The 16,484-nt window shown below is 40.1% G+C and overlaps 1 protein-coding gene across 1 annotated transcript in view; it reads left to right on the top strand.

Annotated features, from left to right (window-relative positions):
* Nucleotides 1-16,484, top strand: part of THBS2 (thrombospondin 2) — an 89,028-nt gene that overhangs the window by 14,576 nt on the left and 57,968 nt on the right. The window contains exons 2-4 of the mRNA XM_018559982.1: nt 8,638-8,709; nt 10,467-11,023; nt 14,810-14,894. Coding sequence (XP_018415484.1) covers nt 8,638-8,709; nt 10,467-11,023; nt 14,810-14,894 — 714 coding nt within the window. The remainder of the gene's footprint in view (nt 1-8,637; nt 8,710-10,466; nt 11,024-14,809; nt 14,895-16,484) is intronic.

Here is a 16,484-nt window from a genome sequence, read left to right on the forward strand (position 1 = left end):
TTATGATATATATATATATATATATATATACACACACACACCATCCCCAAACTATTTTAGTTTTCCTTTTTAAGACATTTTGCCAAAACACCATCAGATATAACCCATCTAAAAAACTGGCCATGTTTCCACACACAATTTTTCTGGAATCTGAAACAAAAGCATGGAATTATTTCCATGAATAGACTTGTGGTTTGCCATTCAACAATTCTGACCCTTCCCCCCCACCCCCCATTACCTCAATCACAAGCTTCCTCTCACTGCAGCCTTGTGTTGTTTTTTTTTTATTTGGCGTAGCTGTGTTCGTGAATCTGCCCACATAGTCACACCATCCATTTTCAGATCCTTTTACTGGATCTGTGAATGGAGAAACCTGCAAGTCACATCAGCCACCACAGCAGAGGGACTTGTGGTTCGCAATAGAATACAAGTTCAGTACATTTAATATTTTTTTCTTAAATGTAGAATTTGACTTCAAGATGCGTTTCTAGGACATGTCTCATCTCTTCACACAACACTGACAAAGACATTGTTCACTTTCACATATCAACATAATATCACTTTAAAATTAACAAACTATTAAAAGAAATGAATATTTAATTGATCAAAAACCATATACATTAAATGAAGTGTCGAGAGGTGGCATGTACAGTGTAATGTACACTACACTCACCTCAATGAACATGACCTTCTGATCCATTATTTGTACGTTTCCAGGATGATTCAGACTATGGGATTTGTGGCCTGCTACTGCATTGCCCTGAGTTTCAGAAATTTCCCTGTAGATTTCACTGGAGATGACACACAGATCATGGAAATAAACACATTAAGCATGCTTCACTCACCTTTAACATAAATTAGTGACAACTGGGTGCTAGAAAAAGAACAATATTTATTTTTTAGCTAAGGTGAATGTGAGCTTTGTTAGATATGGAAAGTTTAATAATAATAATCATTGTGCTATGTACAGTGTGTGTATTGTAGAAGCAGCTGCCGACTGCATACGGGCAAGCTAATATTTTGTAATGTCTATGATAAATGACCTGGATTATGAGCTTAAGATAGAAATCTCCATCAAAACAGCATATGTACATGCTGTATTGCATAGTCTAACCCCATAGCACTCAAAGACCATCATGGTTCATGTCTGTGTGTCATATTTGTATTTAAAATGCCATAAATACCTCTAAAAACATTGACACTGTCTGTACCTGACAAATTCATTTAGAACCTCAGGCATACAACATTGTCAAATGCAATCTTGAGTGTTCATGAAAATAGTATTTTCTAGTTCAGTCTTGCTGCTATACAAGTAGAATAGGTTTCTGACTAATAATGGATACTCGCCTGATTTATGTCTCATTTTTGTTTGTCTGTCTATGTTTGCAGTGTGTGTGTATATATATATATATATATATAGCATTTTTTCTTCCTTGATAGCACAGCATATTGCAAAATGACAATGCCAGGATTTATCGGGCTCAAATTGTGAGAGAGTGGATCAGGGAGCATGAGACATAATTTTCACACATGGATTGGCCACTTCAGAGTCCAGACCTTAACCTCATTGAGAATCTTTGGGATGTGCTGGAGAAGACTTTACACAGTGGTCCGACTCTCCCATCATCACTACAAGATCTTGGTGAAAAATGAATGCAACTCTGGATGGAAATAAATGTTGTGACATTGTATAAGCTTATAAGAATTATGCCATGATGACTGCGTGCTGTAGTTAAAGATGAAGGCGGTATTAGAGTGACCTTTTTTTGGCCAGGATTGTGGGATTGCCATGAAATTTGGAAATCAAGTAAGTTCACTTCTGACATGGTTTGGAGGCATCAGAATATTGAATTAGTAAAGGGCACTTTGTGCCTTGTAAGTGCCAATAGAGAATAGAGGCAAACGAGAAAGATAAAGGGTCCTTTAGCTGTCCAGAGAGTCAGCAACTACCTACTGTTAGTGTAAACAGTGGCATTGGCAGGATCATTGGCTACCAGAAAGAATGAAAATATCAGGAGTGTTTGCTAGATCAGACAAACTTTTTTTTTGGAGACCAGTTTTCAAAATGTTTTACAATGGGAATTCTTCTCACACCCTTACTCAGAAAAGCGTTCTAATTTTCAAAGGGAACAGTGGTTTTAGGTCAATGTTGGTGGGTTTTTTCAGTTAATAACCTGAAATGGTACAAAGGTAAGGTCCAAGCTCGATCCCGTGATGGACTACAATTTCAATACAAATTAGTAAACCAAACATCAGATTGTACTCCATCATGTGAGTGAGCTTGGAGTGGTGGCTTCTTTACAACATACACAGGGACCATGGGGGACAAAAGTAGCCACACTCCAGAAGGAAGGACAGTGTCTGCACCAATTCAGAGATGATTTGAGCAACTACAACTGAGTAATACACAAATAAGGTCCAGTATTGTTAATTGTTACGGTACTTGAATGCATTTTTAAGATTTAACTTCTGAGTTAGTCTCAACTGTGCGGAGAAGACTTCGAGCTACAGGTTTGACAGGTCAAGTGACAGTAAGAAAGCCATTGCTAAGATAACAAAATAGGAAAATGATGCTTGCCAGGGCCATGAAGCACGGCCAGTGGACTACTGAAGACTGGAAGAAGGTCTTATGGACCCATGAATAAAAATTTGAGATCTTCAGTTCATCACGCAGGGTTTTTGTACACAGTTGAGTAAGGGAAAGGATGGTTCTTCAGTGTGTGAGACCAACTGTTAAACATGGAGAAGGAAGCATAATGGTCTGGGGCTCTTTTGCTGGATCCAGAGTCGGCTACTTGCACAGAGTGAGAGGCACCCTGAACCAAATCGTCCCACAGCATTTTGCAGCACCATGCAATATCCTCTGGTGTATGCCTAGTTGGTCAGGGGTTCATCCTACAGCAAGATAATGACACAAAACATACCTCCAGGCTGTGTCACAACTACCTTAGGAGAAAAGAACAAGATGGTAGGCTTCAAATCATGGAATAACCAGCACAATCGCCAGACTTAAACCCCATCAAGCTGGTTTGGGATGAACTGGACAGGAGGGTGAAAGCAAAGCAACCTACAAGTACAACACAAGCACAACTTTCAGAACAATATTTGCTTTTTGTTATAGAAAGAATGCCACAAGTGTCTTCAGCTGTTATATTTGCAAAAGGTGGCTACTTTGATGAGTCCAAAATTTACATTACATTTTGTTAAAGAAAACTATTCCATGATGTCCAATTGTTTATTTGTTCTATGCTTCTATTATTTCAATAAAAAATGGAAAAATGGGGGTGTTCTAAAACCTTTGACCAGTAGTGTATATGTGTGTGTGTATATATATATACATAATTGTATGAGTCACTACAGCAGTGTTTGTAGAATCAGTTTTTGGTTTTGGTTTCTGAGAACCGTTTGGGGATCTGGTGTATCCATTGGACTGTCTTCACTTTGCGCTCCTCATTTACGCCATCTGCAGCAATGTGTGTGTGTGTGTTTTCATCTGCTGTTTTCTGTTTCTTTTATATAAATCAACTTTCCCAGCTTGCAGGTGGCAAGATAAGGGAGCTTCTAATTTAGAAGCTGCATGACTTGGCAGCCACGTCTTTCAGAGTCAGTGCATTATGACCTCATCTCTCTCCTGCAGAGCACTTGTTCCTTGATGTCCTCTTCAAGCCTTTTGCTTATTTTACCATAATTGTCTTACTAAGGAAGGTCGAATGTGGTTGCAGCTGATTTCTTGTCAAAGGCAATTGCCAGCTTATAAGCAGCTGACTTTACAGCCACCCAGATCACTTTTAGCAGCTTGCTAATCATGTTTTTTTGCGGGGTCCCCCACTCCTCTGAGGGGCCCGGAACCACGGCAAACAATGTCAGGATGGAGAGCAGGAGCAGACCAAGGAACATTCATTCCCTGATCTCTGCGATCAGTGAAGCAGAGCATACTATGCTCACAGCTCTTTCTGCTTCAGTGCTGTCATTAGCTGGTGAAGTGCTGGCTACACAGGTGGTCAAGCACATTCCTGTACTTCATTGTCTGAGTGTATGTAGGGCAGGAATCTAATAGACCCCATATGTCTCCATAAAGAGAACCTGTCACCTCCAAACACTATCACATAGGGGCTTGTTAACATTTTTAAACATATATTTTTTTCTATAACTCCCATTTTAACAGTGTTGACTATCTTATTTATATAGGTGTGCATAAGCCCCCCTCCCTTTGCGTAGTCATTTACAAGCACAGCTGCAGAGGAGGCATAGTAACAACACTAGAACTGTTGTCTGTAATAGAAACTGTTTTGATGTGGTTGGGAGCCAGTAAGCTGTCACTGTACATTTAGGCAGCTGCTCAGTGTGGTTTAAAGAAGAACTCCAGCAAAACTAAAAACGTACCTTTGCAGTGGGTCTACCCTGCACTGCAAGGGTTAGATGCTCATTTTGTCGAGGGGGCTAAAAAAATGTAGTCACCTGATCCTCGGTCCCTCTTGGCTGCTAGACAGGTCCCCACAGCCTCTTCTCCCCCAGGCCCTGGTAGACTGACCTCATTATGTCTTATTTAGGTCTATTCACCTGCATTAGATATGAGGACGCAGATGGACATTCCACAACTGGAGAGAGGCGAGCCTGGACCGACGTGGGACAGAGGGTCAGGTACTTCTTTATTTGAGCTCCCTAGACAAAACAAGCACTTAACCCTTGCAGTGTTGGGGTAGCCCTGCTGTAAGGGTTAGTTTTTTTCTACACAGAGCTCTTCTTTAAATGCACCTATATAGGTAAGATATGTAATACTGCTAAAACAGGAGTTCAAAAAAAGAGTTATAGTTTAAAAAGAATACAAATCACTGTTTCTGGAGTTTGACTTTACCGTTGACTAACTTTGTGGCGGCACGAGGCCTTATGTGTGATGGCGTGAACCTCAACTCTAGGCTTATATAAAAGACACAAATTAACCACTTAAAGACACAGAAGGGAATTTGTCAAAACTGGAGCAGACAAAATCTAGAGCAGATTTTCACTTCAACCAATCAGCTTCTCTGTCTCATTTTCAAATCTTACCTGAGCAAACTGAAGACAGATGCTGATTGGTTGCCATGGGCAACTGTTCCAGATTCTGTCTGCTCTAGTTTTGATAAATTCCCCTCCAGGTGTTAAACTCCCTTCCTGGCCGGCCATTTTTCAATATTCAGCGCTGTGGTACTTTGACGTTTATTCAGTCATGCAACGTTGTACTGAAATACATTTCATACCATTTTTGGGGGACAGATAGAGCTTTCATTTGGTGGTATTTAATCACCACTGCGGGTTTTATTTTTTTACTACATTGAGAAAAAATTACCGAACATTTAGGGAAAAAAACAGTTTTTTTTAACATAATGTTATAATACAATTATTATTACCCAATTTGTTTGTAAAATATAAAAGACGGGGTCACGTTGGGTAAATAGACACCAAGCATGTCAAGCCTTAAAATTGCTTGTTTACAACCGCGAAATCGCAAAAAACTACCGTACCCAAAATTTACCATAGGCGATGCTTTAAAAGCTTTTACCGCTCATCGGTTTAGTGTTATCAGTGAATAATGGCCCTACAATTGTTGCTCTCGCTCCGACGTTCGCGGTGATATGTAACATGTGTGATGTAATGGGCGCAATCACTGTTTTTGCAAGTATACACAACTGACGCATGTTTGCATGCGTGCATGTGGTGGTGGGGACTTTAAAAAAATGTTTGTGTTTTTTTAATTCTTTTTCATGTGTGACTTTAATAATTTTTTTTTGCAACTTACATTTTTTTTCCTATTGTTTTTTCCACTTAACTTTGTTGTTATCACATAGGGGGCTAAGAAGTCCCCTATGTCATAGCAGAGATATTATAACAGGTCCTCTTTATGGAGATATCAGGGGTCTTTAAGACCCCTAATGTCACCTAGGGTCCCCCAGAGAAGCTGATGAAGCAGATATCTGCTTCATCAGCTTCTCTCCAGCTTCTGAAGCCGGAGAGTGAGAGCAGAATGCAGAAGTGATGTAATGTACATCACTTCCTGCATTCTGACACCAGAGAGTGGACCTAGAGGGAGATCATGTACTGATCTCCGATCACAGAGCCACCGTGCCGGTTCCGGGCTGGCACCGGGGACAGTGGAGCTTGGGACCAGCGATGGGGAGGATCCGACCGGCACCTCATACAAGTGATCTGGCAGCTCAATAGCCGCTGGATCACTTGTATATAAACAGGCATCATTGCCTGTTTAAAAATTTTGACTCGCTTGTGGTAGTGGGTGGAGCTAACAGGCCATTTTTAGATGCCCGCTCAGATCCAAAAAGCTCCCGGCCAGAAGTTTAATTACAATGGCCGACCGGAAGCGGTTAAGACGGCTCTGTAACCATGAATACATCATCACATGCATTTTTTCAATGCAAACAGTATAAGCACCTGAATTTGACCTGGTATCGACCTCATGTAGTCCCTGAACAGTAGGTCTGGCGTGTGAGAGTAATATAAGGAGCCGGTCAGATAATCTGCTGACAAGGAACATTCTGATAGGAGATGAGGTCACAGTGCTTCTCCTCGTTTCATTATCCGGGCTTGGGTATGTCCAGGATAACCTGGGCTCAGAGGAAATGGGTGTGACAGACCACTGTCTAAAGATGCAGATAGTACTATTTCAGCAGTGAAAGGTGTAAGCCACATTGGAGAGAGGTGGATGTTGCCCTACAAAAGGGAATCAGTCTATTTAGTCAATTCTCCCTCCTCAAGAGAAGATTGCTGCAGGAGCAGCACATGTGTATAGGCAGACACGCAAGGAGCATGTGTCAAGGCCTGTCTGATCTTATAAACAGGCACTCTAACAAGCCTGAGGAAATGTTTTGTCTGTTCTAAAGCAAGCTGAGGGTTTAAGCTAGGGATGGGCAAACTCTGGCCCTCCAGCTGTGGTGAAAGTACAAATCCCATCATGCATCTGTCTCTGGAAGCTGTGGCTGTGGGAGTCTTGCAGTGCCTAATAGGATTTGTAGTTGCACAACAGCTGGAGGGGCGAAGTTTACCTACCCCTGGTCTAAGCGGTCTGCTTAGACCAGGGGTAGGTATATGTCGGCCTTCCAGCTGGCAGAACTAGGCAGGAGGCCCAAGATTTACTTTGCAAAGGTACTTTTTTTTACAAAATGAGCAGGAGCCCTAAAACATATGTTTTCTGAACTGACCTCCTGGAAAGCTCCACATTTGGAGTTAAATCTCACAAGGGTTAAATGATGCTGGCCATTAGACCAAGGACATCTTAGTAGTAGAAAAACATACTGTGGGGAAAATCTCTGGATTGTAGGTGAATATTGCAGTAAAGCTGGTTTTGTTATTTTATCTTTCAATGGACTATTCATTTTAATCCTGTTATTGTTTGGAGTTTTGCTTTAAAAAGGCATAATGCCGTCACAGAGTGTTTAAAAAGATACTATAAATATGTTACTCTCAATGTCTGTTATACTTTACAAAGACTTGATTTGCAACCCCACAACCGTCTTGCGATGGTTGTAAGGTGTGTGCCCAGCCTTAGTTTAGTGAATGAGGTGAAGCTCAGCTGACATTCATCATCCATTCATGTGCATGCAAAAGCTTTTATTTTTGATTGGCTTCTTTGCAAAGTAAATTTTCACCTCATTTTTTAAGCTATGGGGAAATTCCCTTGCAAAGTGAACAGCCTATTTGCCTTTAATAAATCAAACCAAGTGGTACTTTCTTTCACTGCTTTATGTCTTTCTATATTTTAATAATGGAAATGTTATTTTGGGATCCTTAACACAATTTTTAATAATATTGTTATTATTGTGATAATTGACATCGCTATTACAATTGAACACCTCCCAAATGTTAAAGCAAAACTACAACCTCCTATGCCTTAGGCCCAGTTCCCTGACCGCGCAGTGATCATGTACGAAACCGCGCATTTTGCCACGCGGTCACAGAATCGCACACGACCGCTGATTGCGCTTTCTATTAATTTCTAATGGTACTCCAATCGCAGCCAGCAAATTGTGCGGTTTTCCACCGCAATTCCGCGTGTGCAATCATGCACCCTGCAGTGCGTGTCACAGAAAAGGTACATGTACCTTTTTTCTGTGATTGTCGGCATAGATATAACCCCATTAAAATCAATGGGGCCGTGTGGCAAACACTGTACGCATTCGCACACAAACGCGTGGCCCGGGATCACCCGAGTGTGAACCTGGCTTCACAGCCAGGGAAGTTGCCATCTTAGCCTCTGTTCGGACTGCAGTTGCCATGGTGCTGCATATGTGATCAGCTATGACACCAGCCATTTGAGGGCTCGAAAGCTTGTGAGGTGATCAAGCCCTGCCTCTCCTCACCCTGCAATAACAGATCACTGCAATAGCGATCTATTGTTTGCTGATAACTGCAAGCAACAGGTTACTATTATTAGGCATCAGTTGTGCCAGAGGTACATAGGGGACAGGGGTGCTTGATTAGGCCCTTATATAAAAAGTGTGAAAAAGGTGGTATATATGGTCTACAAATGTCCTACATGTAAAAAAAGAATAAATAATCAAAATACTTTATGTACATTTATATAAACAATTGGTAAATTTGATGCAGTTTTGTTACTGGTGTTCTAAATCAACACTTTTTGTATTGTAGGGGTTATGTTACGGAAAACTTTGGAGCGGCTTCTTATCTTTCTTTGTTTTTGGGCTTCCCTGAATGCTCAAGGTAAGACTATTGTTACTACAATAATAATATATTTTATTGATTCTTTTAAGGATGTTTAGCACTACTCATATTTTAAGGGCTAAAAATATGGCAATAAGCAGTGCTTTATTGTGTTTGACATGTGTTTAGAACGCACATCAAACACATGTCACCAAAATCCCATGAACTTTAGTTGAGCAGGACACATGTCAGTTCAGAGGCTGCCTTTGACCTGTTTTGCCTTGTGTTGTGCTAAGTTTCTTTTGCCCTGAATGTCTTAATTGAGGTGTGTTTGAATTGTAGACAAAGCATGTCAAAGGCAGCCTTTTCTTGTCAAACACTGCATTTGCCATTTGAAAGCATGAGTTTATGTTCCAATGGAAAACACAGTTTAAAGAGAATACCCATCGATGTGAGCCCTAAATAACCCCAAGTTATGATAATATGATATTCACACTCTTCTATCACAAGAGTCAATTGGATTGACTCCTTAATGGAGGCACAAATGAAAGCTAAGGGCACACCTTTATGCGGCACGCACATGCAGTGTGTGGCATTCTTTGAGGGCATAGTTTAAAGTGACCCTGTTCTTTACAAACGTTACTAAGCAAAGATAAGCAAAGTAAGCAAAGTAAAAGAAAACTGTAAATACTTAATTTTCCCGCTGCCTGCTCTGCTTAACACTGCTCTACTGCTGTAAAATCAGTCCCCAAAGTCAACAGGGAAACCGACACAGACGTAGCAATCTTCTGGGTTCCCCGTCAGCACTCCCGCATTCCTTCTGCTGACCTTCACATCACTGCAGGAGACAGTGGTGATGTGAAGCTTAGCATGAGAAATCAGTGAAAAGGCCCAAAAGTGCCAATTTCCCAGAGCACTTTTGGGGAGATTTCACAGCATCGGACTGGTGTTCAGCAGTGCACGTAGTGGTAACTGTTGTGTACCAACAGGGTTGCTATAATGGTCTCATCTCATTCTAAGTCAATATAGGAAACCAAGGCCACTATGAGGGAAATACCTGTAATCATAAATGTTTCCACTCAGTAGCAGAATAGTCAACTATACCTACAATCGACTGTTACTATTCAGCTACAAGAGGCTACCAATCCCCCCCGCCACTAACAACTGTTTTCACGTGTAAAACACATTGGTTGCACTACCCAGTGAAAACATGTTTTGTATGTGAAAGGATCGTTAGTGGCCCCCCAGGGACTGTCTGCCTGTACTATGGATGAATTTTAAAGATAGGTTCAGAAAATTTAGAGATTGCATTTAATCTTTCTTCTACTGTTGCTGTTTATTATTAAATGCTGATACTGCATCAATTCCTGCACCCAGCAGTGAGAATTTAGACGTGAGTAAAAAGCCAATGACTATGTGATTTCTGCAAGCTAAAAACTAGCATTCATCCAAAGCCTCCAAGATATAGTAAGCAGGTGTGCTACTTTGTTTTCATTATTTACTTGATTTGTATATTGGTTTATCATTTGTCTTTTTTTGTGACACTTTAAACCCCACAATAGAGCCTTTTTATTTTTTATTGGAACTGCAACCTCTTTTTTGTGATTTAATTGCCCTGTTAACCAATAACAAGATTGAATGATTTTAAAAGTTTGTTTTGTTGTGTTATTGATTAAATTAATCCTCAGTAAACTCTAGTAATGAAAACTTGATGCAAGAGGTATGGATGTATTAGATGTTCACAGTTAAGATATAAAAGTATGAACAAACTTCAGAACTAAAATTGCACTAAACTTGCTATTTCTTTCGAACTTTAGATCAAGATAGTGAAGATGAGACTACATTTGATTTATTTGAAATTAGTAATATAAATAAGAAGACCATTGGCGTCAAAATGTTTCGTGGACATGATCCAAGTTCTCCATCATATCGATTCCTCCGCTTTGATCACATACCCCCAGTTAAAACTGAAAAGATGAGGGAAATTATCCATCTGATGCAGCTAAATGAAGGTTTTATTCTGAGTGCCACTATAAAACAAGACAAACATAACCGAGGGACGCTTCTTTCTATAGAGGGCCCTGGCATTTCCAACAGACTGTTTGAGCTTCAGTCAAATGGACGAGCCAATACTCTGGACCTAATTTATTGGATAGAAGGGACTCAGAATGTGATATCCTTGGAGGATGTTGACCTGGCAGACTCTCAGTGGAAGAATATTACTGTTCAGCTGACGGGTGAAAACTTCAACCTCTACGTTGGATGTGACCTTATGGACAGTTTCCGCCTGGAGGAAACCTTCTATGAGCATATGAAAGCTGATAACAACAAGATGTTTTTAGCCAGGGGCTCGATACGTGAAAACCACTTTAGGGTAAGTCTGTGAAGTGTCTCAATCATTCAGGTCATCGTATATCTGTAAAAAATAAGTCAAGGCAACTGGACCTGCTGTATTTTTCTTGAAGACGTTTCACTGGTCATCCAACTGGCTTTCTCAATTCAGATTTGAGAAAGCCAGTTGGATGACCAATTCAGAATTGAGAAAGCCAGTTGGATGACCAGTGAAACGTCTTGAAGAAAAATACAGCAAGTCCAGTTGCCTTTACTTATTTTTTACAGGTACACTTTAGGTTAAGAAAAAACAATAGAGTAAGAGCAATATTATAGCACTGTGTTCTTGTTTGTGTTTTTTATTTATGTATTTTTTTAACATAAATTTACAAAGCCATTTTGGAGATACCGAATATATAACTTTGGAGCAGTTTGTTTCATTTGTTTCAACAAAGCTCTGTTTTGTAATTCGTATGATTATCTTTTCATTACCTTAAAAGGTATATTTCAAACCTTTCCTACCCTATTCAAAACTTTTTGGTTATAAATATAATGTAGGCATTTGGGTTCACTATGTAATTGCCATGTCTTCTGCACCAAAAATCCCATGTGGAGTATTGTTGCAGTGAACTCCCAAAAATTAGGAAATAAACTGACATATATATACAGTATATATATATAGACACAGAGAGAGAGAAAGACATCAAAGACTGCTTTTAATGTTTAAACTAACATATATGCACATAGTAAATAGGTAATTGTGCAGTAAAGAACATGTTGATGCATCAGTGAGTTGAACCTGTGGCAAGGTGGACATGTAAGTATTAAAATATTCATAACTAGCAATAAATGATCTTTAAAACATGTCATCACTGACCTCTGTAGCAAACTGCACTGTGAAGTAATTAATCCTCAAAGTTCACAGCGGAAGTGCTAAAGTCATTCAAGTCAATATTTAAGCAACTTGGCTTATCCAGCTCTCCCTTCCAAAGCAACTGCTTAATGATTCAGAAATTTGAAGGCTACTGAGTCCACGCTGGGAGGGAGTAGCAGTGCAAAATGTGTTGCAAGAGAAAATGACTTAAAGGAGAACTATGAGGTACACCTTTTCTTTTTTTTGCATTTTTAGTTTCCTTATGATACAGGAATACATTTTACAATGTACTCCTGTAATCAAAAATGCATCATAAGCTTACAATTCAGTGTAATATATTGTAGGCGGTGGTAAGCTCTGTGCTGAGAAGCTATACCAACAATATTGTTGTAATCCTCCTCTGCCATTGAGTGACAGCAGCTTGTAGGAGCTGCTGCACATCCATGAGAACCTGTGCAGACGTTCAGGGCACATCCTATCAGAGTTAATAACTTGCACATCCATCCCACAGTTTGTCCTTCTCCCCCCCTTCCCTTCCCCACACTGCTGACTCCAGACAATACACATAACTAGAGGTGCACTGAAATTAAATTTTGAAACCGAAAATAAAAATAGTTTTTTTTCTAACCTTTTAAAAAAAATATATATTTATTTATTTTTTACTTATTTATTTGTTTTATGAAATATTTTGTAACTTTCCTGCTGGGGGCTTCGGTAAAATATCAGAAGTCTAAAAATACCCCTGATATTTCCCTTTTAACAGAAGAAGAGATAGTGGATAAATGAACTGGAAACCTCTATACTGAGTGTTCCTGTTCATTCATAACTTGTGGAGCTAGTGTGACTAATCATGAATGAATAGGAAGTGATATAGAGCACTTCCCATTAATTCATAACTGGTAAATATTAACTCATACTATGTCCAGTTATTTACAAACATTCAGCAATCCTTGATCGCTGAATGTTTGTACCCGCTCTCTATCCTGGATCGGCTTTCACAGGAGGCTTAGCCAGCAGGGCAGGGAGGAGAGCTTGGTCTCATTTGACAGCTGACTCCTCCCCCTCACCGCCGGATTTGGCCTCCTGTGACATTTGACAGGTGTCTCTGCCCCTACACTGCTCTCCATCCTGATTTGTCACAGGAGGCTGAGTGGGGTGGTGTGGGAGGAGAGCTCAGCCTCATATGACACAGACTGCTCACAGCACTCTCCACCCCACCACGCTGGGCCTCCTGACAGTTTCTCTTCTCCCCACTGGACATTGTGCTGTGTCCCTGCCCAGCAGGAAAGAGAGAAACTAGGCATGCACCGCAATTTCGGCCCAATTATGGCAGTTTCTGTATTTTGCCCAAAGGTCCATTTTCGGCCCATATGTTTCAGCGGCCGAAATTTCGGTTCATCCCTACACATAACACATCAGCACTAAGATCAGTCTCATGTCCTTGCCCTGCTCCCCTCTGCTGTTTTTATCTCTTCTTCTCCCCATGTATGTCCCAAGACAGCAGAGAGGAGGGGGGCGAGGACACAAGAACAAAGCTGAACTGACGGTCTTAGTACCGATGTAGTAACTGTATTGTCTGGAGACAGCAGTGTGGAGTGGAGAGGGGAAGGAGGATGGAGGAAAAACTGCGGGATGGATGTGCAAGTGTTCGGAGACCTGTGACCTGACATGAATAAACTCTGTGCCCTGAGTTGCTGCGCCTGCAGAGGTTCTAATGAACACACAGCAGCTCCTAAAAGCTGCTGGCACTCAAAGGCAAAGGAGGAGCTCAACAATATTGTCGGTATAGCTTCTCAGCACAGTATATTACACTGAATTGTAAGCTTATGGTGCATTTCTGATTACAGGAGTACATTGCAAAATGTATTCCTGTATCATAAGGAAACTAAAAATGCATAAAAAGTCCTCTTTTAAAACAGAAATCTGGGGACAAAACCTTTAATTTAAATATATTTGTCTATAGCCATAAAATATATAAATCCCCTGTGTGTGCAGTATTTATTATTACCTTATAACAGTGATATAATCGCTATGCTGCACATAGCCCAAAGAGAAGAGCTGTGGGAGAGAACAAGCAGACCAACCAACTAAAAGCTTCCTACAAAAAACTACAGGAGTAGGGCAGATACAAGACCAGTCACCCTGCACAAGGACCGAAAGGAGCAGTGACAGACAGGTCTTTGTTACAAGAAGCTCCTGCACCCTGACAACCCTCTGTGGTGGATGACACCAGATTCCAGGATACGATTCATAAATGCAATGTTAATATGTACAATGGAGTGCTATGAATATGCCCTGACTTGTCACTTTATTGTCTTTTAACTTCAATAAAAATTTATTTGGAAAAAAACAACAAAAAGAAGCACAATGCCAAAATTTTACATATGATTTCATACAGGTGTGAAGGAGCCTGCAACTCACTTCCCTTTTCTCTGGTGCTTGGTCCAGTGCTTTCACATAGGAGTGGAGAGATAGACTTCAACTCTATGTAAGCAGCCATTAGAGCAATTGAGAGCATACACTGGACTTCCTTTCCTTATTCCTGATGGAGGAATGAAAAGGAAGGTAAGTATATGCAACTGTAGAGAGGCATTAAAATCCAAAGATGGTATCAAAATTGTTTGTGTGGTCTACTGCAGGACACATTTCCATGACATGTTCACAAATGTATACACCTATAAGAAATCAGAAGGAATTCAACCTTTACAAACAACTGTTCTTGCTACCCATAGCAGCCAATTAGGATCTCTTTCTGGTATAAAAAAAAAAAATGCATTAACTGACAGCTGTAGACAGAATGTAGAAATTGATTGGTTGGTAAGGACGACAAGAATGGTTATTTTGCATATTTTCATCCATGAGACCAATTGTATTTTGGCCAGTGTTGTATGTAGAAAGAATTTTGTATTCAAGTTCAAATTGAATATTGACTGAAGTTTTTAATTACATCTTCAGGGACTGCTTCAAAATGTTCAGTTAATCTTTGACACTCCAGTTGAAGACATCTTGAAGAGGAAAGGGTGTCAACTCGGCCACACAGGTACAACCTTTTACAAGCATGCCAAGTGTGTTCCATTATACAATACTAGTAATTTATTTAAAAGAGAGCTAAAGCCAAACCTCCTTTTTGGCTTTAGTTCTCTTTTGGGTCACAGGAGTAGATTCACTAATGTACTCCTGTGACCCAAAGGAAGCATCTAGTGGGCTACTGCCCCCGATTTTCTGACAGTGCAGAGCCACACTGCAGCCCGGAAAGACCCCAACAATGGTTTCACCAGACACGAAGTGAGGGAAAAGCTGCAACTATTATAAAAATATAATAACTTGATCTTATTGAAGCTTCCTAAAATGTCCTGAGCTGCAGAATTTGATTTGAAAGCACGAGGAACAGCATAAGGAGCTTTTGATGCAGGGCAAACCGCTGTCGGTTTAACATATGCAAGTAGAGCACAACAATTTTTCATCTGTGTGTTGCAGCTCCTTGACTGCCTAATCAACAGGCTAGAGGTGTGTCTTAGACCAAATTGTACTGCTTACCTGCAGTGGAGGTCTAGAACATGGCTGTGCTATTTGGCAGGGGTCCATGGATCGAAAAACTTTAAAATGAATGTCACAGCAATGGACACTCTGCACCCATTCACATGGTTTTGCTTTGGTCCGCCTCCTTCAGCCCAGTAGCCCACTGCATCACATCTTCCTATTGGGCAATAGAAAGGCATGAGGGCAGGTGAAGGCAGGCTAGAGTGTGACCATGAAAGTAGTTGTTATTTGCTTAATAGAGTGTTCAATACTGGGTTTCTGTAAAAGAAACTGAAGATGCAAACTTCCAAATGCATAGTTGAAATATATATATGGGGTCAGTTTTGCCTGCCAAAGGATTTGAATGTCTGTCCATCTATTCCTGAAATGTACACCGCTCTGCTACACAGTACAGCCAGGTTGGCTTATCATGGATATTATATTAATATAAGAAGGTGTAAGATAGAAACTGATCACTGTGATAAATGCCTCCTAGCAGTTTTGAGTACAAAAGGAATAGGAAAAGCTGTCAAGATGGCAAAATCTGTCATATGTCTTTGCTTCCTTAATCTCCTCAGCTTTCAGTCATGGAGAGATATTTCCGTCCTGAGGATCCAGTTACATAAAAGCTAATATACAGATGGTATGTACTAGTTACCATTAATGCTCAGGATAAACATTTAGAAGCATCTACTTATTTATTAAAACCCCTACACATTTAAACAAAATGACATCCATTTCGCAATAAATACTTATTTTTTACAAGCATTCTGAGCATTTGTTTACTTGTAAGTCCATGTGACTGTGGGGAAGACATTGCCTGGTGCAGTTAAATTGGTATTACTCTCGGCCTAACATGACAATACTCAGCAAGACTAGGCATGTATTTAATACAAGCTTACAAAACTTAACCACATTTAGTAAAGGGATTTTATGTTTACTAGATTCTTTATTGTAGCCGAAATGGCAACTTTTATTTTGTTGTTTTCATTTTCCTGAGGTCAACCAAATGTGAAAGCTTTGATCCGAAAAATGACCACAATCATTCTTAAAATGATTGTGACAGATTTGAGATTTAGAAAAAAAGAAATGAATGACAATATAGTGTGTA

The sequence above is a fragment of the Nanorana parkeri genome, unplaced genomic scaffold (assembly GCF_000935625.1).
Source record: "Nanorana parkeri isolate BGI_ZX_2015 unplaced genomic scaffold, ASM93562v1 scaffold424, whole genome shotgun sequence".
NCBI lineage: Eukaryota > Metazoa > Chordata > Amphibia > Anura > Dicroglossidae > Nanorana > Nanorana parkeri.